Here is a 27,615-nt window from a genome sequence, read left to right on the forward strand (position 1 = left end):
CCCCTCTATCATCTTGGCCAGGAAGCCCAAAATAATCAAATCCCTTGGTGCCCTTCCATTTGACAGCCTCCTCTTCCCCTGACATTCAGAAATGCTGAGGGGCGAGGTATTTTGAGCTGCACCAAATGCGTAGCTGGAAATGCCAAGCAAAACCCTGCTGTAATTCTGATGTGTGATGTACAAAGTCCCTTGCTTTGAGAGATGTTTCAAAATTAAACACAGTGGCCAGGCTAACTCATAACTGTTTATTGTAAATCACTCAAGAGTTTACACATCATTAATGGCAAAATAACACTTTTAAAACACCTGCTGGATGAAAGACAGAATAAAGACAACTCTTTTATATTATATGGCATCATTTGAAAAACAAGAAACAGAACAAAAAGGAAACCATTTTAATTTTTTTCCCCACTTTTGCATCTTTCCTGAAAATATCTGGGCCTGAGTCTCAGTTATCTTGAGATCCCTGCCTTGCCCAGGGCGTGGGGCTGTGTGGCTGGGAAACAGGCACTCCCTCTCCGAGGGGCAAGGCAGTGACCTTCTGTATAAATGAAAATCATGCCCTCTATCTTCAAAAGTGCTCCAGTGCTGACAGTACAAAGCCTCTCTCCTGCACTGGCTAACATCTAACACAAAGAGCTATATGTCCCATTAAATCCACATGCCTTTTTTTTTTTAGAATTTTTTTCTTTATTTTTTTTTCTTTTTTTCTTTTTTTTTGTTTTTTTTTGTTTTTTTGGTTAAGCAAGGCAACTGTTAAAATTCAGAAGCTACATAACTGTCTTTATATTTTGCTCAGAAACCAATGGATGTTGCATGCAGCTGAAATATTAGTACAGGCTCTGACTTAGATAAAGGTCAGTTTTTTAAGACCCACTAGTCAAAGGCAGAAAAAGAAATAAAGAGGCCTCTTGTGCAAAAGGAGCTAAAATATGCATGCATCAATGGCCATGACTGATTAGAATATGACTTAGGTCTCCAAACACTGAAACCAAAGCTTTATTTGGCTTAAGACATGGTTGAGCTCCATACATTTACAATTACAATGTATATGTGACAACAAAGGAACCACCTCAATATAGCATCAGTTGGTATTTTGGCCTGTATAGAGACTAATCTTCAACACAAAAGCCTGCTCAGCAGTAAATGGTTTTCATATTTAGCAAAGACAGCAGTGCACTGGGCTGGCTAACAGGGCTAACAAAAAGAAGGAAGCAGGTTTCCAAACTAACATCTAACTAAAGTGAGGGTGATTTCTCCCCTGGACATACTGGTTTTCATCAGTGTCTGTCCTTTCCATGAGTATGCAGCTGACACAGCACACTGGGCCCTGCCCCATCTCCCCCCGAAAGATGCGCCTCAAAACCTTATTGGATTAGCAGTAGGAACAAAAATCTCCCCTGACTGCACTGGGAAAGGACAGTTAGTTCCTTCAACCTGCCAACATTTACCACGAACAAGCAAATTACAACAAATCTCAGACATGAACTACAGTGACTAAAATCAAATCTCTCTCCCGCTTAACTGCAATATTAAATAATATATAACATTTTTACACTTAATAGTCTTAAGTTTGGACATAAGACAGCTAATAAGGGGAAAAAAAAAAAAAAAGAAGCTGTGGCTGAATCAATTCCTGAGGAACTCATTCAGCCCAACCAAACTGAAACGAAAGAAGTACTTTTACCCAGGAGTAAATCCACCACAGGCACGGGGTTGTGCGCGCACACCCAGCCAGCCACGCGGACAGCAGCGCTGGCACAGCGAAGCGGCACTCCTCAGGCACTGCCATCTCCAGTCCTTTCCTTGCGAGCCTGGATCATCTCCTTCGGAGCCTGCTTGCGGTCAGTGACCAACCCCAGCCAAAACATGAAGTCAATGAACCAGGTGGTGGGGTTGAACTTCAGGCCCAGCTCACTGGCTGAGTAGTCAAACGGGAAGGTGTGGTGGTAGTTGTGGAAACCCTCACCTGAAAAACAAAGTGAGAGTTTAAAGACCACACGGCTGGCACTTTTGTCAACCCAGGAACATGCTCAGGGAGGACACTCCAACACCCATTTCCCATGTCTTGCATCTAGTAGAGGTTACACTCCACCCCAGACCTCTGGAGCAGACCCAAACCAGGCTCTGTTTCATTGCTCTGGGCTTTCCTCCTCGGTAGGATGGGGCATGTCCCACGCCTTAGGCTCAGGGAAGAAAACCAGAAGTGCTTCAAGAGAGGAGGCACACAACTGAGTCAGAAGTGGGGTCACTCCCTTCTGCTGCACTGTCTGCTGAGCAGAGCTTGCTGCTGGGTGCTAACACCTCCCTTCCCAGAGACCACACGGTGTTATTCCAGCGTGGGCACCATCAGTAGAACGAGGCTGCCTTCCTCTAGCATGCACAAGCTCCGGCCTCCCCCAGTCCCCGGCTCCAAGCGGCGTCCCAGACAGGGCCAAAGAGGATGGGACACCACAGAGCTGTGCCCAGGGCTGCAGCACTCACCAATGGCTCCCAGGGTGACCAGGGTGTTCTGCCTGGGGTTGATGTTCTTGTCGTAGGGGCGGTTGCCGTACATGTGTGCGGCGCTGTTGACCAGCCAGGTGACGTTCAGGGAGATGGTGTACCGCAGGATGGAGGCCAGGAAGTAGGCGTTCCACAGGCTCTCGCCCCACAGGTACCACGGCACAATGGTGGGGATCACAAAGCACATCAGCACAACTGAGCTCTTGTAGTACCTGCGGGCGTTATGGGGCAAGAAGGGAAAAGGGAATGCAGAGTAAGACTCGTGTTGTTCGTCCCCCTGTGAGAGATGTAAAATAGACCCCTGCTTTTGTTGAGTTTTCTGGAAGGGGTGAAGAAAAACAGAGTTTGGATTTATTAAACAGTTATTAAAACTTTGCATTCCCTGAAAGTCTTTCGGATAGGAAGGACTGTCATTTTTATTTGACAAAAACAGAAAAAACAGCTTTCAATTAAAACCCACAGCGAACTGGAAAAATGATATTAGCAGTATTTTTGAAAGGAAGTTGTCATGAACACAGTTCTCACCTGTAACACATGAGCTAGTTTTGATCATCTTGTGCATGAAATAAATCAACCTCTTGCCTTGCAAGTTCTCTGCTTGACATATTTCGTTGTTGTTTGGAGGTTGTGCCTCACATCCTGGGCTCCAGAAGGAGATCTGCAGCTCTGCAGCAACACCAGCCATGATGAAGAGGGCATTCCTCAGCTCTCTCACAGAACTCAATCCTCACCCACCTGAGCTAAGGCCCTCCAAGCACACAAGCTCCCTTTCTTTGCTCTACCAAAGATTACCATTTCCCACTCATATGACTGACTTCTGATAAGATTTGCAAATCTCATCAGTTCAAGGCTGGGATTTATGTAGAGCTGGAGGAGAAAAATACTTTCCAGTCCAGAAAACTCCTTCAAAGTTCAAAGCCTCTACCATACTGGGAAATAGAGTAAAATATGAAAAGATATTTTATATTATTTTAATATTAATATTTTATTTATTTTAATAGACTAAAATATGAAAACAGCTTATCAGGCACCAGTTAAAACAATTCTGCGAGATGGAAGAAGCCCAGACTGAAGTCTTTGATGAAGACATGAAATCTCCCATCTGAACAAGAGAGTACATTGTCTCCCATTGACTGAAACATCCACCTTGGAGTGAGAAACCTTCTTACCTGAAGTGCAGGGGAATCAAAGCCTCGACACATGCCTGGGGAACACTGCTGCTTTCACCCCATGAAAACTTTGTCACGGAGACACTTCACCTGTGAGCTCCTCTCCCACATCACTTGCAGGATTATTGCTCCCTTATTCACAGAGGGTAGGTTTTGCTGTCACTCATGCCTGGAGCAGTACTGTGATTTGAGCTGAAGTGATGTGGTTTTAAACTGACTGAGTGGTGCCTTGTCCACAGCTCAGCAGCACCACTAAATTCAGCAAAGCTAACAATTTGGCCTTAAAACAAAACATGACAAGAAGGATTCATTGTGATTCTTAGTAACCTGCTCTGCTAGTTTTTCCACACTGTCAAAAAAACCCCAACACTACAACCTTGTAGAGAGGAGAAACCCAAATTTGGGTAAGGGACAAAGTCCAAAATCCAAATCCAGAGCAAAGGGATTTGCTAAGATAACTTTCCTACAGAAAACTCACTTCTTCAGTACACAACATTTGCAGCATGACCAAAGCAGTAGAGCCTGCTTCTCGTGGGATGCTGTTATCCTGGAAAAGATAATAAGCAAAGAAGAGCTGCAGCAAACTGCAAGGGAGCTGTTGCAAAAAGGCACTGTCAACTGAGGAACCAGTAAAAGCAACCTTACGTGGAGGGAAGTATTCCTGACTCCTGTAAGATTTCCATTACAAGGGTAATTTTTTTTGCATTAGAGAAATCTGTGCACTAGCAGAAAACCCCCTAATTTTTAGACCTGACTGCTTCCCTCATTCAGAAAATACACAGAAATGGCCATAAGTTTTCCAAAGTGCCCAGATGAAATGCTTGCAAGCAGAAAGTCTTCTTGTGCCTAGAACACAGGTAATCACACAGAGCATAAAGGATATTGCTCAATTCCCAGCTCTCACAGAGTGTGTAGCAAATTGAGCTAGGACTGTGCTAATTCCCAAGGGAGATAATTAATCCTGTATAGAATGGCAGTCTTGGGAGAGGTGGCACTTTGCCTGCACTGGCCCAGGGGTGCCAAAGATGACTTTGCAGAGCGAAACATGCACTTCTGCGTTAAGGCAATCAGTGATTGCAGACTTTGCTTCTGTGATCAAAGAAGAAGGCCAAGATCCGAGGAACTTCTGCCACAGCTGTTTTTGTAACCAGCCCTGGCTTTTTGGGAAAGCAGAGGCACAAGGACTGGGCTCACTGCTTGTGCCACAGAACCTGCAAGGACAGTCTACAAGTGTTGGCCACATGGGAACAGTGGGGGCCAGAGGGAAGGCACCCAGCACCTGCAGTCGAGGTGGCAGGGACACCTCGGGGAAGAAAAGGGAAAGATGAAAACAAGGAATGAGCCACAACCCCACCACCAGGCAGGAAGATCTCTCCACGCCCATCTCACATCAGTGCCCAGCGCTCCCACTTACTTTCTTTGGAACCTGACGACAGGGTCATCCAGCAGGTCAGTGAAATCCAGTTTCCTGCCCTTCTCGATGACGTCCCGGTGCTTGCGCACGAAGAGCCAGCCGATGTGGGAGAAGAAGAAGCCCCGGCGGGCGTTGTGCGGGTCCGCGTCCGTCTCCGAGTACTTGTGGTGCACGCGGTGGTCTCGGCTCCACTCGTAGATGTCGTTCTGCACAAAAGATTCGGTGGGGTGAGAGGAGAATGGCCAGGCACTACGACTTCCACACACAATAACAGCAGCAAGCCCCTCCCTGAGACTCCTCAAAAAAGGGTGTTGACTAAAACCCCCAGCTTTGCAGCCAGCCAGCCCATCACACCGCTCCTGTCAGTGGAATGGCACCTGATCTGGGAACTGGTGGCACAGACTGGACAAGTCTCAGGGCTGGGAATGGCTGTTGGAGCCTCTTGGGACTTACCATCATCAGTCTGCCCTGGGTGCCTGAGGATGGGCTGCAGGGACTGGGTACACACATGTTTACATTGTTATTTTAAGACTGTGCTATGGGGAACTTTGTCTATTTATTTTTAGGGGACTACTGTACAGAGGCTCTCAGTTCTGGCATCCTCTTTCTCAGCTGGTTGCAGCTGGTGCCCTCCAGGCACAAACACAGCACTGAAAATGGGACAGAGCTTGTGGATCACTACAACTACTGTAGTGAACAACATGACACTGAAATACCTTACAGCTGCAAATGGAATCATGTGGACTGTAGGAAGGAAGGGATGGACCACAATTTTGCACTTGGATCCATAAAGAGAGACTTTCTGAGTTAATTCAGCCAAAGGGATTTCAGCCTCCCAGTTTGCTCTGCAGGATGCCCTGGCTGGATGCACCAGACTAAACTGGTGGCTTTTGCAGTGGTGCTGAGCTATTAGTGCAGGGCACTGTAAGCACATTCAGCACTTGCAAACCTCAGGCCACACACTCATCTGTGAACTGAATTGCTCAACGCCAGCACCAAAACATGGAAATGTCAGTTAGTGCCCAGATCCACAGGAGTGTGAACTTTCATCAGGGAGTTCTTAGCAGAGGTTGCTATTTCCATCTCTGCACGGTCAGGGAGGTACCCAAGCAGAAATGCCCAAGGAAGAAAAGGCTTGGGTTACTTTTAGGAACAGCACCCACAACCACCAACCACAGCAGCTTTGCTCCCAGTACAACTGAGCAACTGGTTTGAAGTGTCTCTGAAGTAAGAACAGGGCACCACCCATCTGGGCACTGAATATACCACAGGACACAGCAAGCACAGGATAACGAAACCTTTATTTTGTGGGGCAAAAGCCCTGTGCTGAAAGCATTGCAGAAATCATTGCTCTTTCTTTCAGCTATCAACGTCTGAGAGAAAGCACTGAGGGCACTCTGGGAACAACTGCAAAGAGCAGCTAAAGAATCCAGCTCAAATGGCTCCATGTCCAATTTCAGCTTTGCAAAAATGCTCTCTGCCTGCAAGAGCACACCAGGGACAAGTGAGGAACAAGAGCCCCGGAAAGATCTCAGCTCCACTGCATTCAGCTATGCTCAGCCCTTTACTGTTGTCATGTAGTGAACACAGTGACGCTGGGAGTGGGCTGGGGATGAGGGGGACATTTTTCTGCAGCACTGACACATCTAAGCCACTGAGAGGAAACAGCAAGGATCAGCCCCTTGCAAGTGCTCCAGTGTGTTGCACCTTAACCACCTCACTGCATGAGAAAACAAACATGCAAAAAAGTGAAGGAAGTCACCCAAGTCCTCAGTGAGAACAAGGGGAGACCTCTACCTTCCTACAGAGAAATCAGAAGGAATGAGAACCTCTACACTGCTTCAAGTGGCTTCAGTGGGAATATCCATATGACTGGAAAATGTCAACATTAAGTAACTTAAAAATAAAACAGGGTTATGCAAGAAGCACACTTAGAAAAGGCCTTCTTTCTTAACCAGAAATAGTTTTTCAAGTGAGACTATTGATCAGTTTGTCATAAGAGCACTTGATAAAGTCGGTTGTGGGACAGCAGATAACCAGGAAAAGCAATGATACTGTGAGAAATTAACTTGGCTTTTCATGCCACAGCAAATGCCTGCAGAGCTGGCAAAAAACCCCACGATTCCCCAGATGAAAGGGTTAGGAAGCTGTGAAACAACTGAATTGCATTTAATTAAAAACCACAAAGGCTAAGAGGAAATAAAGGCCTGAGGCCAGAACTGTTGACGATAAATACAGCAAGAACTGGAGCACAGCATGTGTAAATATGCTCCTAGCGTATTATTAGCAACCATTTTTCAAGAACATCACTTTTGATCAAGTTTTGGGTAAACACGGGAGTGAAATCCCTTCTGAGGGCAGAGAGCAGCAGCATCACACTGTGACAGTGAGGTTTCATTAGCAGATCCCTTAACAAACCTGCAGACTGAAATGTGCCAATGGCCTGGGCTGTGTGGCAGTCTCAGTGTGCTGACACAGATTTCCACACCAAAATGTGTACAAATGCACCCAGCACAAACACAGATTGTGCCACAGAGATGACACCAGCATGGCCCAGCTGGGGTGCTGGAACTCAAAGGCTAGGAGATCAATAAGCCAGGTATTACCTATGTCTGAAACAGACAAGTGACAGCAAGGAGCACAGTCTTTCAAAATTATGAGAGCTTCATTCTAGATGGAGAGGAGAAACACGGTTCAGCATGCTTCGATCATAAAAATAAATCCACATGGCAAAAGTGGCTGCATCTGATGGTATTCCAGAGGAGGTACAGCATGTCACAGCCCAGCCAGCATCAAGCTAAAACTCTACAGCAGAGTTTCCTTCCCCTACCCTTCAAGAATTCTGAGTATTTCCTCCTCATTTAGCATCCAGGGATGCTGTATGCACCTCCACAGCTACCTCTTCCTCCCACAGCCAACGTGAAGTAGATGGACCTGAAAACTCATCACTCACTGTCAGTTTGTGGTGATGCACCTGGAAACACATCACTCACTGTCTGTGGTGGTGAAAACAGTCTTTACAGGCAGTGGATGTCATGGTAATTAGGAGCAGGCTTCAGATTTAGAGTGGGTAATTTGGCCTTTCATCTTATTTCTGATATGAAGGGCACAAAGGTGACTTGAAGCTGCTGTGAAGTACTTCCTTCCCTGCCTCAGAATCCCACCGTGTCCTCAGACAAAGGCAGTGATGAGGCCAGTGCAGCTGAGAGCAGAATCCATAGCAACAGGGGAGCAGAATGCAATGAAATCCCTGGGTGCAGGCTCAGGCTCTACACATTCATTTAAATTACTTGTGAAAGATAAGATCAGCTGTGTAACAAACAGGGAGACAGTACCAGGGGCTTCTCAAACCTCAAAACAGTTGTTTAACACACTGAGCAAAGAGCTTGTAAAGCTCTGCAATGAACCAAGCAGCAGATGGAAAACGGTTCAGAATAAAGAAAGGTTCTAGTCAAAATGGACACATTTCCATTTTTCAAGCAAAAGCATTGTGCTCTTTGCAATGTGTAGAGGGGCTAACTAATTAATTCTTTCCACCTTAAAAAAGAAAAAATTGAAGATGATAAATGAGCAGTACAGAGGTAGATAAAGGGACTCTTCATTCTCTGTCAAGGCAGATGAACAAAAAAGTCAACCAACCTGATTGAAAGGAAAAAGATGAAAATTCAGGGCGCAACACATACATGGTACTCAGTGCCACAAGGGGTTATGGCAGCCAAGCTCAGTAAGTTTAATTTTAGTACAGGTTCCTATCTCTATCCTTATCAGCCAGAGGAAGAACCAAATTCACACTGAGAAGATCCTGGTTCAGGGCTAACTCCTACAACCAGCTGGGTGTTACACAAGTGTTTCTGTGGTCTAGGACTGACTACCAGCAAGTACAGAGCTAGTAACACACTTCTTCACAAACGTATTTGAATTTGGCTGGTGAAAAACGCTGCATAAAACAGAGATAAATTAAGATAGTGAAAGGATGCCTGCTCCCCTTTCTGGGCACAAAGTCTCTAGCTGTCTGAACAGACTTGGTTACACAGACACATTTGCATCAAGCTGGCCCTTATAAAAGTCTCCATGTTATCCTGTAAAGTGTGGGGCCTGACCTGTGCCACAGACCAGTTGCTGGGGTGCTGAGCCTCTGATTTGGTCACGTTCAGCCTGGTCCTTGTGTAATTATTGCTCCTGGTCTGCCTAGTGCACACTGTTGCATGGGTGGTGAGAGGGGCTCTGCATCCCCTGAGCCAGCAGAATGTGTTACAGCAAATAAATGTCTTTCTGTCAGAAAAAAAAGGTTGTTGGGGTTTTTTTTTTCCCCCTTCTTTCTTTTACTTGTCTCTAAACTGAGGGGATTCCTGCACAGCAGAGAGAGCTGCCTGGAGGCCAAGAATCTGAACAAGCAACACAAGCTCACCTGGAAAGCCATGGAGTTAGCTGCAGCCAGAAAGATCCTCAAAGGCAGCTTGGCTTTGTAGGAACGGTGGCTCCACAGGCGATGAGCACCAGCTGTCACACCCAGAGCCGTCATCAGGAAACAGAAATACGCTGAAAGACACAAAAACAAAACACAGGGTGTGCCACGGGGCCAACTGACATTATTTGGGCTCTCTTTGGTGTCAAGATACTCCTTGCCCAGCCTGCTGATGCCTTCAGGGTTGCAGAGAATGGGCAGACAGCAGATGAGGTTCTCAGCCCACCTCTGCCTCACAGACTCTTTGCCTAAAGAGGACAGGCTTATTTTGCAAGTGTAAAATTAAAACAAGAACAGATTCAAACATTAAAGAATATTACAGGACAAATTCAAATCAATTGACATCATCAGCAGCAGTGTGTTGTTTAGCCAGGGCTCCCTGCCACCCTACACAGACATGTTTTGGTTAAAACAGCCTATTTCAAATACCTAAACAGAGTTACCAGAGCAAACAGGGAGATCCCCAAAAAAGAGTTTTGTACTTTTGCACAAGAGTCTGCCCATCAGGGAACCCTGTTAGACAGGCAGTGGCTTGACAGGAATTCAGAGTCTGCTTTTCCCAGTATGTAATGTAAAACATTTGTCTTTGCAAAAAGAAAACAAATGTATATGTAGGTGTGTGTCTCTATCAACTCCCAGCTCACAGTGCTTGAAATTTCCACATCTGACAGAAAATAGAATGGAAAGATATTTGGGAAAATAACAGCAACCATATTTCACGTTGATTGTCACCCCTGCAGACTGAAGAAGCAAAGGGACTTTTTCCACTCAGCTGGTGGATCCATCAAAAACATATTTAGCCAAACTGCTTGCCATTATGTCTGTAGCCAAAATCCCTGGCATCTCCTGTACAGCAAACCAAAGCCTTTCTCACAAGATGCAGCAGACACGTGGAGTCAGAATGGTCCCAGTAAAGATGATGCCTCTTTAAAACCTGTTTTAGGTGCCATCACTGAAGACACAGTTCTGATTTTCAGCAAGCTGAGTGCTCATGGGACTCCTAGAAAAGCCTCACTTGTGCAGTTATGCCCAGTGCACTGAAGTCTATCGTGAAATTAAAATTTCTACTTACTTGAAGAGAGGTACAGAAATGAACTAAAATCATGCATTCTCTCTGCACCTTACCTACAGATTTTGCTGAATCTACAGATTACTCTCAGATCAGTAAAAATGCTGACACCACAGTTCCTCACACTCCAGTCTCCACTGCAGAGCAGCAGTTTTTGCATATGCCTTGTTACAGCAAGGATTTGGACTTCCATGAGATTAGGGAAAACCTATCCTACCATTTGCTGTGTGTGATGTCGAGCTGTGCAGAAACATCACTAAAGAAAGCCTTCCAAATCATTCAAATGATTGTAATTGTTGGAACAGATCTGTGACACACAGAATACTGACATTATCCAGCTAACATAAAAATATTAGAGTCCTGAATCATTACAAGAACATATTTTCTGTGGGCTTTGTGACTGGTTAACCTCCTGCTAGTCATGGCCTGAAATCTCCCATCTTCAGCAGTTTCTTTGCCTCCTTAAAGCACAAGGGGGCTTTTCTCCCATTTCAAAGCGAGAAATCATTTAATTGACCAAGTGCTTCTCAGGGGCACCCATCCATCTTAATCATGAATGATTGCTTAAAACCAGAATGAAAGGTAAATGGGTAAAATGAGAGATATGCGACATTAGGGTTGATTTCACTTCCCTTCTCTGTCCAGTGTAAGAAGGAAGCTGTGTGGTAGGTAACAGACCATGTGGAATATCTGCACTGAACACCATCAGGGACAGCCTTCTCTGGCCCTTGCCAGCCCCCCAGGGACTTGCCAGCCCCAGCCCACTGCTGCAGTGCTCAAGTGATAAAGCAAACAGCTGGGGCCTATACCCACGCACCATGCCTATTTTTTGGCTTTGCAGAGGAGGAATCATAAGAGCAGGAATCTTCCTAATATAAATCCCGAGGGTTGAAACAACCCCAGAAACAAACAAACAAAATTACTCGGGAGGTTCAGTGTCAGAGCAGAAACAAATCCTGACAGACAAATGCACTGCTTGGTGATAGCAAGTTTTGTGATTCTTACAGCAATTAAGGTGCCTGAAAATAATATTTGACCACTAATTCCCAATGCATAAATAGCCAAGATGAAAAATATTTACCACGTAAGGAATAGGTCTCAGGCTCTCCTTTGCAGAATAAATTTGAATCTCAAACCAAAAATCAGACTACCATTTGATTATATATTAATCATGCACAGCTACAGGACCTGTATGAGAAGAAGGCCACTGCTTGCTCACCTCTTCCATTTTTGGGGATAGGAGTGTGTGTAGGGGGTGAACACGTCAGTGAAACACAGGATTGCAATGTGGAGCAAAGCAGCCTGTTAATAGCAATTCCTCCTTATACTGAAAACATCTTCTTAGAAATGTAGCTAAACTGTTTTCCTAAGTAATAAAGAGCAAATAATATTTATTGCAGAAAAAAGGGGGGAAAAAATAAAGCCACAAGCGAAGTACCAATTAACAACCTGGAATTCAAACTATTAATGTTATAATTTCTTTTTAATTTAGTGGGATAGCTAATGCACAAAGAGGAAATTGGTGAAATAGCCAGATGTGTCCTCTGCATAGGACATAGCACATTCTGCTAAGGTCTGGCAGGAGCATTTCCAACCAGCTCACTTGACAGAGCACAGCATAAGCAAAATGATTCAGAACTGGAGCAGAGGGGGAACCACTTAAAAGAGGGAACAAAGAGGAAGGGGGGAAGAGAAAACAGCAGGCAAAGCTGTGCAAACGGATGAAAGAGAGACCCAGTGCACGGGGACAAGGAGAGGATGCAAGAGAGACAAGACACATGAGGTTAAAGTAATGTGCAGGCAGGGAGCTGGCGGGTTGCTAGGCTTCCAATACCCTGTGCCTGTGCACAGACGCTATTTATGGGAACATGCCAGAATCAATAGGCAGAAGATTTTTATTCAACATTCTTATTAATGACCTGAAACAAAGGCAAACAGCATACTAATTACAACAGGGGATGATGCTATATTTGGAGCAGCAGTGAGAGCTAAGAAAACCCTGAAGGATCCATGCGGAAACAGGGAAAGGAAGGCTCCAAGTAAAGACAAAGCAAAGTAATGTAGTCTGGGGAGTGGTAATTGGAGACAGGGATCTGTGATGAGGGTGAGAAGCTTGGGGAAGCAGGAGTCTGAAAGGAGGATCACCAACAGTTCATAAAATATTCCCAGTGGGCCATATGATAAGGCAGCAAGACATCAGTCTGATTTTGAACAGCAGGCACAGAGGTATCTCACTGTCAGACACAAGCAATGAAAACTACACCAGGCAAGTAATACAGAAATGGATAGGAAATCAACAACACCAAACATTTGGACACCTTTTTCAGAACAACTCATTATGCCCATAGCTGGAGTTCCAGAAAAGCTTTACTAAGCCAAACTCTTCTGAAAATCTCAGTATCCAGGGAAATGGCTTCTTATGAAGATATGGGAGATGTTGCCACAGTCTGTATCTACTTCACAGGCATCAGGAAATCATCCTCTGATCTTACTGGTTGTTTAAACTGGAGCAGATCTCACTCCCCCAAAAATTTCAATTCTGTTTTGTTTGTGAATCCAGCACATTACAGATTGATTTTGAATTTTATCTCATTATTTAAAGAAACAAATCAACCAAAAGAAGATGCTCAACAAACACTGGGTTCACTCTGCATATCTGAACAGACAACTCTGGCTCCTGAAAGCGAGGAGATGGCTGGACATCCTTGTTTGGCACAGATGACAAGGAAGCACCGTGGGACAGCAGCTATCCACACATTACCAATGTCAAACATAACCCAGTTAGATGGAGCAAATCACAATTATCTCAGAGGGATGGCACATCAGACAGGAAAATAGGAGCAGTGAAACAAAATCAACTGCTCATTTACAATAGCACTACTGTCAACACACAAACCATCTTTAACATACAGAACAATGTCACACACTCATTCCCATGGGGTGGCAGCACACGGAGCCCGGCACCACTCACACCCAGCGGCTCCGATCCCTGCGTGTGAGTGGCACGGACAGAAGGGATAGCAGGGCTGGGAGCAGGGAGGGGAATCAGCCCTTGCCAGTCTCACTGCTGGCATCTCTCTCCCATCTGGCTCTCAGTCCCTTCACAGGGACTTGAACACTGCATTCCACCACAGCAAGGTGACCACTCTGAGCCTGGCACCATCCTCACAGTTTGCTCTCTGCACATTGTTCCAAACACAGATCCCACCACAGGCCTGTTCTGAACACACTTTGGCAACTTCTGAGAACCTTTGAGCTTTTTTTGCATGTTACAGCATGTAAGAAACTTTTCTGTGGTCCTGAAGCAGACTTGGTTTTAAGTCAAGTGATGACACATCTGACATCAGCCAGGATTGGGGTTTATTACATCAATGCCAGCAAGCAGGGCAGAAACTCCCAATCTCTCCAGTACCAACAATGGGGAAAAACTTGTGGGGGAAAATGCTCACCCCTTCAGATAAGACAGATGGGAGCCCTTGTGAGATCAGAGCAATGGCTCACCTAGCCCTATACCTTCTACTAAGAAGGGTAAGGGGAGTTGCTATGCAGAGGAGATTGAATTAAAGAAGAATTAGAAAAATAAATTAGAAAAGAATAAAAAAGACAACACAGGCCAGCTATTGTTGGACTAGCACTGCCTGCACACTTCAATTGGTGTGGACTTCAAGATGTGACATTTTGCACACAGAGAATGTGAAAAGTAATTACCAAGGCAAGTAATTACTGGAGGCTGTCCCAGAGTTGTTATCACACCTGCTCTGACCAGGAGGGTGACAGACCTTGAGTCAGGACAGCCACCAAGTGTCAGGGCCTTGGTTTTATGTCTTCTTCTGAGGACATCAGTCCCATTTACTCCTGTGCTGGCTGTTGTCCCCTCGTGCCAGCCCCTGATGCCAAGGCCTGCTCACAGCCAACCCACAGCATTATTTTGTACGTGCTCAGGGAGCTGCTCCTCCAGTGGGGTCTTCACCCTCCAGCTGCTATTTTGGAAAAACCTTAGCTCTTCTACCACCATCCTTCTGGGCACAGCTTCAGAAGCACACAGCACTCTGTTTGGATGGAGGTCCCACTGCTGGCTCATGGCATTCCCAACACTGTTTAGCATACAAGGACCGACACATTCCCAGGCCCAGCCTGAAGTTACATTCAGAAAAGGCTTATACATGTTTACAAACACACAGTGTGTCTCCAGCCATTCAAGGATCAGGAGGCAAGATCCCATGGGCACAGGAGGGAGTCATTTCCTCAGATGTGAATTCTAATCACACCAATGGCAAAGAAAGCACATCTTTTGCTTGGGGAATTAAAATTAACAAACACAAGGGCTGTGCTTCACCTGTAGACATCTGTTACCTCTTCAACAAGAGGGCAGCTGGAGACAGCTGACCTTCAAATGCTGTTCATGATGAGGACATCTCGTGACATGACACCATTTGGTGGAAATTCTCTCTCCACAGTACCCAGCAAAGTCTCAAGCAAGCTGCCGAGAAAGTTTCATCTTAGCACAAGCCATTTTTTTCTCCCCTGTATACAAAAGGATACCACAACTTGACTCACTTGTACTAAAAAAAAAACAACTATTTGAGGATTAAAAATTACAAGAATTGACATGAAACTTTTGTCTGCTTCCACACCAGCATCCTGTGCTTATTCAATCAGATAAAAATTGCTTGTTAGGGAATTTTACTACCCAAATGAGTCAAACCCAAAGTTTTCCATTATGCTGGAAGAACTGCATGAGACATACTAACAGCAAGTTGCTAAAGCATAAACATGCAAAGCTGACTGACTGACATAAATATGTAACACACCTGTAACTTCCAGTGGTGATTTTTTCCTTTCTGAAAATTACAGTACATCTGCACATCCTGTATCTGCCTTCTCCTCCTCACTTGTGGGTTTTTGCTGTTATTCAGCAGCAGATTTAGGACTAATATGACCAAACCAGGGAAAGTACTTCCAGTAGTGCCAAGTGCCAAGAGCTTCATTCCCACTGAAATTCAGGGCAGCACTGCCACTCATTTCAGTAGCTGCAACATGCCTGGTCTCTTCTGAACTCCTAAGAGATCCTCCACTTCACTACACACACAGACAGGGGTAGAAATTCTCTTCTGATTCAACATCAGGGCTCAGACCAGAAACGCAGCCGATAATTTTGTGGTGCCTCATACGCTCTTTTATACTTTCATTAGGTAACGCCAAGTTTGGGAATGCATTTTCTTAAAATGCCATGTCTTTCCCCAGAATGGAAAGTTTTCTTACCCCAAATCAGGCCAGCAGCTTTTCCAAACACCTCAGTTAAAATTGCTGGTTGATGTCACACACTGCACCAGTGGGAGGGCTGGGGTCAACATGCAGCAGTCTTAGATGTAGATAAGTTATCAAATCCCCAGTACATATCTCTACTGCTAAACTCCAGGGAAACCTTAGAGATCTCTTCCTCCACAGGAAAGAGACACCAGGGAGCAGTAACATATCACTTAACTTGCAGCATCCTACAAAAAAAAGCTTTGTTTCCTGACCTGGAACTACATTTATTAAGGAAGAAGAAGAAATTTTCGCGTTAGTACCTAAATCGCTGCCAAGAAGTGATGCTGAATGAGCGCTCTGGCCCTGGGGTCTCTGGGAAGGAAACACTGCTCTGCTAGCCAACCCTCTGCTCACTGAGCCCTGCTAACTATCAAAGGCTGGCATCAAAAGCTCCTTGGGCTGGATTCAAGTGAGCAAATGAGAATTAAAAAGCACTGGCGTGCAGCAGCACCAATTCCCTGGGCCGCCCACCATACAGGTCATGCCAGCTCTCACGGGGAGCCGTGCTTTCCTGCAGAGACCAAACATGTGAAATCTCAGGCCGGAAAGTTACATCTAAAATTAGATCTACACATCCTCTGAGATACTCTAAATTGAGCCAAGAGAGACAGAGATAAGAGGAAGCACATCAAAGGCAAAGGGGAAGCGGAGTTTCAGAGCTGCAGAGAAGATGATTTCTGATGATGCCCTGCTCCTGCCCCTCTGTACCATGGTGGAGCTCCAGGAGAAGCCATCTATCACATCCCCTTGGCGCTTCCATCACCAGCTCATGAAATCCAGGCTGCCTCTGCCTGGATGCACATGCCTGTGTATGCATTTTCAGGAACATTCCCCAGAGCCAGCACTTTTGGCTGAGTATACAAAAGACTTTATTCCGGTTGGAAAAGCAGAAATGTTCATATTGACAACTGCAGCCAGTGTGACATAAATAAAGCCAATAGAGCAATGGAAAACGTGGCTGACAGCAATTGTTCCAGCCAATGCTAGAGCTCCTCTAGGAAGGAAATACAGATTCCCTGAACTCACCAGCAACTGGATTGCCTTAAGATGTCGAACAGCTTACATCTATTTTTAGATCAAAAGAGAAGGCTGGAAGGTGCTTTGGCTTCTCTGAAATTTTTGATGCTTATGTGTAGCCTGTCTCAGCTCAGCTAGGTCCTGCGTCATCACAAAACCACAGGCAGATTTCACTTCTCTCCCAGTGACCTCACTGCTGTCCTCAATCCGCACAGAGTCGGGCTCTGGTGGGTTTTAAGTGCTCTGTAAATGCCAAGACAGAATAAATGCCAATTTTACCTCTTTTTTCAGGGACAGAGTAAAGAAATAGCATGGTTAAGCCATTAGCACAGCACCCCAGAGCCTTGTGTTCAGCAGGCAGCTCTGCCCTGAAGAAGAAAGTTTTGTTACTGTTCAGCATCCCTGTCCAAAAAGGGACAAAGCCAAAGCTTACCCTGTGCAGAACCAGGTACACGACAGGGGAATTCCCTGCTCTGACCCAGTGCCCTCCCCATGACCACCGAAGCAGAGATCTGATGGGTTTGACTTTCCAGGACTTCACAATCCAGATGGATGTTTTTTTCTGTGCACCCTGCCTAGGTGCTTTGTGTCTGCTCCACTTGTGTGCTATCAGCTGCTACATCTTTCCCTCCCCCTTCCATAACCAAACAGCTCAGAGCAAAACCTGTTGCAAAAAATGGCCTCTTCCAGCTTTCTCTCCTGGCAGTTCTAGCCTCAGAGCCGGGCCACAAGTGCTAAACCTCATTAAAATTAGAAGGGACAAGCCCCCTGCACCAAACAGGTTAGTCAGCCAGAGCTGCCAGGTTGGAGGATGCCAGGGCAGAGGAGGAGACCTTGTGTGTGGGCAGGCTGATGCACTCCAGGGGCACTCACCAGATGATTGCTCCCCACACTCCCCCAGTGACTCCTCACTGTGTCCCTACAGCAAAAACAGCCCTGCCCCAGCCCAGCTCTGCTCCTCCAGTGAGCTCTAGCACTCAGAACATCATCACTGTCCAAAAATGTCGAGAGAAAGATCCTCCAGAAATCCCCATCCCTGCTGCTGAGGTCTCTGCACAAGAGGGATGGCAGGCACACAGTTCCCTCTGCCAGCATCACAAACAGCCTTCCCCTCTGTTTCACATCAGCTTTGCCTTACTTAGCACAGTAATTGTTAATGTTTCACTCTCCAGTGGGGCAGCACATTTTATTGTTAGCGTACATGGTAAAAACAAAATCTGATTACAAGAATTGCTTGGCTTCAATTATAACATCAGTGTTAGTTACAAGTGCAACTGTGACTGCAGGGAGGGTAGGTGGAGTGGCAGAGATGAGGAACCACACTAAATTCAATGCAGTAAGCCCCTTGAGACTTCTCCTGCAGAAAAGTCCATCCTGACTCATCCACTGAAGCTCCTCAGAGCCTGTATTCTGCCATCCCCACCTGCACATGTAACCAAAGAGAAAAAGCTAGAGACAGAAATCCCTGATGACTCCCCAGAGCTGCCTGCACCACCTCAGGGCCTGGTGGACCATGGCTAAAGAAGGCACTTTATGCTTTTGTGGCCTTTGGCTGGGCTTTTGTGTGTTTGCCACAGCCAGCTCTTGGGCTGCCAACAAACCTTCCCTTCAAGGGGCTGCTGCACAGGGATGCCTCTCCTGAGCCCAGGATTCCAGGAAGCAGCCCAAATGCCAACAACCCTGCTAAATTCAAACAGGGATCTCTACCTTTGCTGGATCCAGCTGTCACCTCTGTCCTCATCACACAGATCAAAGGGAAGGAGTGCCTGGGGTTATAGTGGCTTGGCTGGAGCACGGGTCAGAGCAGCCCAGAAGTGCTTTGTGAACATCCCAATGTGAAACACACACAGCTTTACTGCTCACTGATCCATTCCCACTGCAGAAACTCTTCAGGAGTGGTGTGAACCCACTCCTGAGAGCAACAGGACCAAAGGACCATCACATACATCCAGGGATCAGCACACACATGGAATTTTTTCCCCATTTTTTCCCCATTTTTTCCCCATTTTTTCCCCATTTTTTCCCCATTTTTTCCCCATTTTTTCCCCATTTTTTCCTTTGCTGTGCTCACGGTGGCCACATGATGTGCAGCACACAGGGCAGAGGGAAACAACACAGGACCCCCACCAATGCACTGGGGATGAAATCAGGATAAGGAATAAAAACACGTACTTACAGCTGAACTTTGTGGCTGACAAGGCCTTAAGGAACCACCTCCAGCAACAGTTCAAACAAGAGAGGGGTGAACACTGGGGAAGGGAAAACGTCCAACAGGCAGGAGTGTCCTCAACAAGAGATCACTTCAGATCAGGATTCTGGTACAGACCAGGAACACTCCTGTGAGTGTATCCATCCATACCTATTCCGTGAACAGGATGCCCAGGCAAGTGGTGGCGTCTCCATCCCTGGGTGGATTTAAAAGATGTGCTGTTGTGGTGCTCAGGGACATGGTTTAGTGGTGGACATGGTACTGCAGGCTAATGGCTGGTTTTGATGATCTCAGAGCGTCTTTCCCAACCCAAGTGATTCTGTGATGCTGTTCTATCTGTGCATTTTGTGAGGGTGTGTTCCCAGTTTTACCATGGACACGGAGCTCAGACCATTCCCAGACATGTTACAGCCACCCCCAGATCCGGGGCTCATTTTTAAGGAGAGAAACACTTTGAGAAAAGACTTTGTTCTTGTCAGAGATGATGGGAGTTCAGCTCTTGATGCCAGGAGAAAAGTAACAAGCCAAGAATTTGGCTGTTGAGAGTGAGAGCTGTATAACAACGCTTTCAAATGGGCTGGGGGAGGAAAAGCCAGTCCAAAATTTCTCTGGAGACAAACAGGGCTACTCCCCTGGGCAGACGTGCACCTCAGAGATGCAATTAACATTTGGATGCTCCATCTCTTCTCCACTCATCATCTAGTGAGCCAGCAGCTGTCCTGAACTCCTGAAAGCATGGTGGAGCTGGGGGCTGATGGACAACGAGGCCAGCCTCCTGCATTCCACAGGAACCTCCCAGAGCAACTCCCTGCTCATGGCTAGGACTGTTCTGGGAGCCAGGAAACAGGAGATCACCATGGGGAGTAAGGTGAGGAAAGGTCCTTCTGTTCATTAAGCCCTTCCCACCAAGTATCCAAGATAAATGCATTTGTTCCCTATTTCTGACCCAAAACCTCACCTACAGAAATCACCTGAGCATAACCACTGTCCAGACCACAGAGGAGCATAACCACTCTCCAGAGTGGCAGAAGAAATGACAGAAGTTTCCATCAAATGTCTCCATTTCACTGGGTGTGAAACAGAGACAATATTTCCACTCTCCTTCATCCACAGAGGTACCAAGGGGAACTTCCCTGGAGCTAGGATTTTTTTTATTTACAGCCGTCTGCGCAGAGTTTCCAACGCCGTGGTGGAAATGGTTTGGGACTAAAACCAGTTAATAACCAGAAAGCCAGCAGGTGGCACTCAAGAATATCCAAGACTCTGGAATCATGCAGGACCAATAAAACTTGCATCTGCAGTGCACAAGAGCAACCTGTGCCTCATTACATAGGCGTGCTACCTACCAGCAGCCCGAGAAAAAGGCAATAACCCAAAGTGCTGAGACCACACTTGCTTTCATCTCTTTTATTGGAGGGATCCAGGCATCCCAGGCAGGATCCAGGGATCCCAGGCAGGATGCAGACTCTTGCCTGGGAGCAGCTTGCATTTCAGCAGGAGTGCAGCTGGGCAGCACCGCTGCTCCGTCTGCGCTCCCCGACAGCTCGCGCACGGCGGAAAGCTGAGGATAAGCATGGCACAGGGCCCGCCGTGGCTGAACACGAACAATCTGCCGCTCTCAGGAGCACTAAAACGTCTCCTAAACGCTGCTGGAACAACAGCAACAAGCCTCCCTTCCCATAGGAGCACCATTAGGGCAAGGCCATCCTCCTTCCCAGCCCCAGGCTCTGGCAAGCACAGCAGCGTGTGACATCCACTCCTCCCTCAGGCGGCTCTGCCAAACACATCCAGGTGATTTGGGATTTCTGGGTGGCCATGCTTGCGCAAGTTTTTGAAGTTGTTTTGGCAGCCTGAAATAAAAGGTTTTAAAGCAGGTGTACAGCTTACTCTCTTTTGTGGCGGCTCTATTTCCTAAAATTAATTTGCCTACTTCAAGTGCTTCCTCACGAGCCCTCTGTGAAGACTAAAAAGCACCTTTTCCCAAACAAAATCCGAGACAATCACGTGATTCCCCCAGCTGGAGTCTTTAAGAAGTTATCATGAGCCCCCCCAAAAGAAACCGTGAGCAGCTGTTAGCATCGGGCCCTGCAGTGAAACGTGCTGGTACTTCCCTCTGGACAAGGATTTCAGAGGTTTTTAGTTTGCTCTCCTAAATCAAACAGATAAACCTCACTGGGACTGCCACAGGGTGGGCCTGGCTGGAGCAAGGAGGTCCCTGGTTATGAAGCATCATTTAATGGCATGCTGCTCTCATGGGGGATGAGCCTTACATGGAGTTTCCTCCCAAGTGACCTCTGGAAAGTGGTGCAGCATATCCCCAAACGAGGACATCAGCGAGCCACAGCCCCAGCTGGCCACAAGCACTCCTTTGCACAAGTTCATTCCTGGAAAATCTGCACGCTTGGCCCAGCCAGCCCCACTAGCAGCGAGCTGCTCCCACCCTGCTTCAGTTCCTCCTGGGAGCCTGGAGAGAGTGGTGATGGCACCTCAGCAAACCTCTGTGTTGCTGAGGACTGGGGGAAGGCAGCAGGGTCTTCTCCACTCACCCCTGCACCAAACCCCAAGTCAGGCTGGCAGAAAGCAAGGCAAGAGAGCTCCCAGTGAGCCCAGGCTGCCGCAGCAGGGGACATTGCAAATCCGCTCAGCCGGTTCCACGGCTGTCCCACGGGCACAGCTCAGGGCTGCTCGATGCCTCGCACACCCCCTCCGCTGCCCCTCGGGTCAAGGCAGCTCCCAGCTCATGGAAAATTTTGACATGAGCAATTTCATTGTTTTTGTTCAGCTTGGACTGAAATCAAATTCCACAGAGACACTGGGATGGCCCTGAAAGCCTATGTTTTAACCAGCTTATCTGTCCATCCCTTGGAAGATAACCCAGTTCCCGGTTCTGCACCAATTCACATCCCCAGCTCTCTGCACCACCCAGAGTGCTGTTTGGGATCCCCTGTGCAGCCCCAGCTCCACGTGGGGTGCGGGAAGGGCCTCAAGGTGCTGGTGCGGGAGGCGATGGGAACAGAGGAGCACAGATAATCCTGAGTAAACAACCAGCTGAGCCTTCCTTGGCAGCGCTTTCCCATTGTCTATTATGTACAGCTGGACAAATGTCAATAAATTACCAATGGAAATGAGCCCTGCCGAGCAGGCAGCTTGGCTTGAACAGCTGTTTTCTAGGTGGCACAGTGGCACTTCAGCTCACTTTGCAATCGCTGCTGCATCAGCCGCCTCCGGGGGTGGGAAGGGAAGGAGGAAAGCGAGCCCTGCACAGAGGGAGGGTTTGTACCCGGCCTCCCCCAAGGGAGAACACCACGAGAGGTGGATGGCTCGGGGGAGGAGAAGGTAAGAAGCCAAGCAGGCAGTGGTGAGTCATGGGAAGCTGCCGGCTTCCTGCCACACACCATGGAGGTCACAGCCAGCACTGGCATCCCAATCCCAGCACGCTTGTTCCTGCAGCTTATCCACGGGGGAGCAGCGGTGGGGAGCAAGGAGCAGAGCAATGCAAGGGCTTGCACAGAACCACTGGGAAGCTTCCCGAGTCGCAGGAAGGCTTGGGAAGAAAAGCACAGAGGCATGCACGGAAGGCTGCAGCTCCTCCATCTGCACCCTTCAGCGTACACACATCCCTGCACTACCTGACACTACTCTCACGCCCGCCATCCAAGTTTGCCAGCGTGCCAGCCCTGCTCCGAAGGCTGGCTGGCAGCCAGCGCCCACAGAAAGGCAGTCTCACAGCTGATCTGCACAGGGAAGGAGATGTGGAGAACTGGGGAGGGCGAGGGACACGTCTGATTGACACTTATTCCTTCCAACACGACTTCACCCGCTGGCTCCTTCCGCACTGAAGCGAGGTGGGTTTGCCAACTTAAGCAGCAGCCACCCTTTTCTATCTACCCGAGCTGCTCAGGGGCACCTCACCAACAGGTCACCAGCGTGACAGCGAGCTAATTTCTGTGACTTATCCTGCAGGAGAGTGTGTGTTTTCATGTTGCTCAGCACCTCTGAGGGGAGCAGAGCTGGTAGCCGCCAGATGAGAAAGTGGCACGCAGGGTCCAGGACAGCTGGAGCCAGCACACTCACTCCCTGCTGTGCAGCCCCTGTAAAAACCACCCACCAAACTCCTGTAAAAGCTCTGTGGTCTGCTCTAGGGTGGCTGTTAAAAATAACAATGTCAAGCAATGAGAGGCTCTCACTTTCAGAAGGAAAGGCATTAAGCTGCAAAGTCACTGAGAACTGTTTATTATTTAGCATCTGTTTAATCTCACCAGGAAAAAATACCTCAGAGGTTGGAGGGTTGAATTGGCAATTCTGTCCTTTGTCTCCAGCCTCAGGGATTTTTGTGCTTAAGCACAGTGAAATCAGAGATGATTTCAAATTGTCTTCTTGGAAAGGCAAAACAGAAAAGGAAAGCCCACCTGCCTGCATACAACAGGACCTAAAAGGGTTGAGAGCAGACCACGGGCTGTGCATTCCAGCCACACAGCTCCCACAGGCTCTCCCTGTCTCCCTGATCACCAAGCTGTGGCCAAGATAAACTATGAAATCAGCCTGAACACAACCAGGAACAGGGAGGCGAGAGGAGTAGTGCTTACAAAAGGAAACTATGCATAATGCAACCACCCTGTGAACCTCTTCTGGTTCAGAAGAGCAAGGCAGGTGGGGGATTGTGCAAGCCAGGCTGCCAGTCCAACGCAGGTGCCCTCCAGGGTACCCAGAAACTGAGGACGGTAATTGATGGAAAGATTCATTTCCCAACTGCAAGCAGCAATGGTGGCGGTATCTGGGGGTTTAAGACAGACTTAATATCAAAAGCTGAACCCGTGAAAAAGGGATTTAGGACTTCTCCAAACAGAAGGAATAAGCCTGACTTCTAAAGCATTTAGCTGGGGCTTCTGAAGCGTCACCTCGACAGTGATGATGGCAGCCTAACAACCCAAATTCCGCGTCTGTGAGTTCCTGCAGCAGAGACCCTTCTTGCCTCTGTATAAAAGAATCCCAGGCTGTTGTATTCTCCACTCACCTACCTCGAAGCAGGTTATTTATCCAAATTGCATCAGCTGTAAGCAGCACCGAAGTTTTAACCCTCTTGGCCGCCGAGACTGAAATGAATCAATATACAGTTCTGCCTGCTGAATAGTGATGCTGACATTCACCATCTCTTTGGTCTCACAAACCCTGACAAGCCTCGCACAATAAACACTGCAGTGATTCTAGGTAGCATTTTCTCCCAGCATCATTCTTCTGAGGAGAAAAGAGGACCTCAGCACTGTAGGATGGAAGAAAAGACGCTCTATTGAACATTCTCTTCCCCAAACCGAATCCTTGGCTTTTCACGGCTAGCAGGACAGACGCCGCAAGCCATCATCCCCCCAGAAAGCACAGCCTGGCTTATCGTCTCTGTGCCAGCACCTTACAGCTCTTACTCGACTTTTCACATCTTCCCTAATGAAAATTTGCGTCGCCTTCCCCAGGAAACAAACGACGAGCTGATTTTCTACTCCAAACCGGAGGAGAAAACAGCGGGTGTTCAAAAAGTAACACTGCGAAACATTAAAGGGACGGCCAGCGCGTCCTCCCTCACACCCTCAACCAGAAACATCGGCGCTTGACTGGGCTTTTTTAACTAAAAAACACCCCATCAATGTAACCGGAGGGAGAGCGCCTCCTGTTTCTACAGCAACCGCGGGCCCGGCGCGGCGACGGCATCCCGGGAGCGGCCGTGGGGGGGCTGGCCAACAAAAGCCGAGCAAACAGGGCACGGACACGGGCGAACGCAGCCGCCCCCGCCGCCCCGGGCCCCCGCCGCCCCGGGCCCCCGCCGCCCCGGGCCCCCGCCGCCCCGGGCCCCCGCCGCCCCGGGCCCCCGCCGCCCCGGGCCCCCGCCGCCCCGGGCCCCCGCCCCCGCCGCGCATGCCCCGCACTCACCCCAGAGCAGGGTGAGGATGTGCGCCCGCGGCACCAGGCTCAGCGCGTAGACGGCGCCCAGGTGCAGCAGCCCCATGAGCACCACGTTGCGCCAGACGATGGCCTGCCCGCCGCCCGCCGTGCCCGCCGTGCCCGCCTCGCCGCCGGCCTCTCTCCGGGGCGCGGCCATGGCTCCGGCCGGGCTCTGGGGAGGGCCGGCGGCGGCCCCCGCTCAGCGCGGCCCCGCAGCGGCTACGGGCGGCCGGGGAGCGCCGCCGCCGCATCTGTTGCTGCCGCCGCCGCCTCCATGGAGCCGCCGCGCCGCCGGCTGCGCCCCGCACCGCGGCGGGGACGGGCGGGGGGCGGCGGCGGGGACCGCATAGCGACAGCCAATGGTGGCCCCGGGCCGCCCGCTCCGCCCCGGGCCCGGCCCCGGCCCCGCCCGCCGCCGCCCCCCGGCGCGCCCCCGCGGCAGCGCGGCCCCGCCGCCCGGCTCCCGGCCCTCGGCGGCGCTTGGTGCTGGAAGCTCGAAGTGCCGCCCGAGTGAAAGGTGCCGCTGGCGCTAGGGAGGAGCAGGTGTTGGAGAGGCGGTGGGTAAAGTTTCCTGCCCGGCCGTGAGAGGCTGGGCGCTGGAAACAAGCACAGAGAAGCAGGCAGGCAGCCGGCGAGCTGTGGGCAGCGCACTCCCCAGCGGAGAGCCGCCGCGCTCGCTGTTTATCCCGTCCCAGCGCGGATGGAGCGGCCGTGCAGAGGTGTTTTAGCGCTCAGGTGCGGGTTCCTGTGTCCCCCCTGCTGCCGCCACCTCCCGGGCCAGCTCTGCGGGAGAGGAGGGCTCCCGGGACAGCGGGGATGCCCGGGGGGCTGTCAGTGACAATTCACCGGGGGCAGAAGGGCGGAAAGCTGCTCGCTGTTACTGGCGAGGTGCCGCCGAGAAGGAACATCCTGCACCAGCAGCGTACAGAGGGCTTAAGTCGTGAGGTGGGAACCAGACGCTGGTTCCAGATAAAACGTTTGGCTGTGATGAATTTCGTTTGGTGCTGAATGCTCCTGGGAGGACTGGAGGGAAAGAGGGAACGGCCCAGGAGTGCCAGCAGCCCTCCTCCTGGTCTGGGATCAGATTTTCCACGATTTACATCTCGCCATGTCCTTGCGCTGCTGAGCCAGGGCCGCAGAAGAAGGTGATTTAACTTGCGCTGATGCTTTCCTGCCCTGACCTCCTGCAGGCGCCCAAGGTCAGCTGTCAGTGTGCCTGCTACTGATCTAATACCCGATACTCATCTTCCTGCTTGGGTTCTGCAATCTGATGTTGGGGGCGGGCAGGAGAGAAGGAGAATCCTTTAATGATTTTTCCATGTCTCGGTGCCTGAGAGCAGGAAGAATCCCCCATCCCTCACACGGGAGGGAGGAGGAGCTGCTCCCCAGCTGCTGCTGGGCACACCACACAGAAGGAACTGCACAGCCCAAGCTCACCTCTGCACACCACAGATAGGATGCCCTGAGTGTTTAAGGCAGGAATGCCAGGGTTCAAGGTGAATGAAATGGGAGTGCTACCAGGCAGCAAGGAAGTATGGAGACCCAGGGAGCACATCTCTCTGAAAAGGCAGGATGTAAGTGTTCATCCTGACCTGGTTTTGCAGGCTGTTAAAGCGTGGCACAGGATAGATGTTAGTCTTGTATGTTCATGCAGATGCAAGCAGCACTGAAGCCTCCCGGCTGCCTTCCACGGACATTCCTGCCACCCTGGCAAGAGGCAAACACAAACCAATTGCCTTGCCAGATTTCCAGCTAATTCAAGTCCCTGATGAACACATCTGTGAAGGTTCCCTCTGCAAGCCTTCAAGCACAATACTGTAAATTTCATACCCCACATTTATCTCTAGTTCCCAGCAGTTTGCTTACAGAGTAGCCAACGCAGCAGGGAAAGCAGGTGAACAAAGATGACGTGAAAAGTGCTCTGCTGTGGCCTCAGGTCCTCCGAGTGCAGGGAGTGCTGATGCTTAGGGTGACACTGTCAGGTAACTTCTGCGAAGGAGAAGTCCTCGTGTCCCTCTCCAAGTGAAGCTGGCTGCACGCAGAGAAAGCTTGGCAAGTGCAGCAGCAAAACTGTGAGGGGGATATTATGTGGGACCCAGCCCAGATGGCTCCAGAGCAGACCCTAATGCTCATGGAGCTGCTGGTCCTGATAGAGGAGCAGAGGAAGCCCAAGGCTACCAAAGTATCCCCTTTGAGAATGTTGTCATTCCTCATGAGTGGAGCCTATCACTCTTCCCCTGATCCCAGAAATCACTTGCTTGGGCAAGTCTCAACTCAGTGACAGCATCAGCATTTGTCCCATGATCACTGCAGTGACTGTGGGAAGCAGCATATTTTGGGACATGATGCTGTGACATCTACATTCTTGAATAAATGTACCTGGCTACATAGATCATAATGTCCAGACTACACGTAGCAGAGAGAAGTCTGGACTTTCAGATTAAAGCCTTGCTAATACTCAAAAATGCAAAGAAAAGATTTTTCAAATCTGGATCCTACTTCCCTTGGTAAAAAAATAATACTGGA

The 27,615-nt window shown here is 48.8% G+C and overlaps 1 protein-coding gene across 1 annotated transcript; it reads right to left on the reverse strand.

Annotated features, from left to right (window-relative positions):
* Positions 1–231: 231 nt before the first annotated feature.
* Positions 232–25,413, reverse strand: SCD5 (stearoyl-CoA desaturase 5). Its single transcript, XM_086889118.1, has 5 exons — positions 25,078–25,413; positions 9,497–9,627; positions 5,089–5,294; positions 2,485–2,717; positions 232–1,969 (listed from the first exon to the last, which is right to left on the reverse strand). Exons 1-5 carry the CDS (start codon positions 25,244–25,246, stop codon positions 1,779–1,781), a joined length of 930 nt encoding a protein of 309 aa, XP_086745244.1. The 5' UTR covers positions 25,247–25,413; the 3' UTR covers positions 232–1,778.
* Positions 25,414–27,615: the final 2,202 nt, after the last annotated feature.

Source organism: Cyanistes caeruleus, chromosome 5 (genome assembly GCF_971803275.1).
Source record: "Cyanistes caeruleus chromosome 5, bCyaCae1.hap1.1, whole genome shotgun sequence".
NCBI lineage: Eukaryota > Metazoa > Chordata > Aves > Passeriformes > Paridae > Cyanistes > Cyanistes caeruleus.

What these genes read in the sequence shown, in the direction of transcription:
- SCD5 (XM_086889118.1), bottom strand. Translation starts at nt 25,246, where the DNA reads ATGGCCGCGCCCCGGAGAGAGGCCGGCGGCGAGGCGGGCACGGCGGGC. An exon ending in CTAACTCCATGGCTTTCCAG is followed by an intron (nt 5,295 to 9,496) that starts GTGAGCTTGTGT and finishes TCTTTTGTGCAG; the next exon opens with AACGACATCTACGAGTGGAG. An exon ending in GTCGTCAGGTTCCAAAGAAA is followed by an intron (nt 2,718 to 5,088) that starts GTAAGTGGGAGC and finishes TAACGCCCGCAG; the next exon opens with GTACTACAAGAGCTCAGTTG.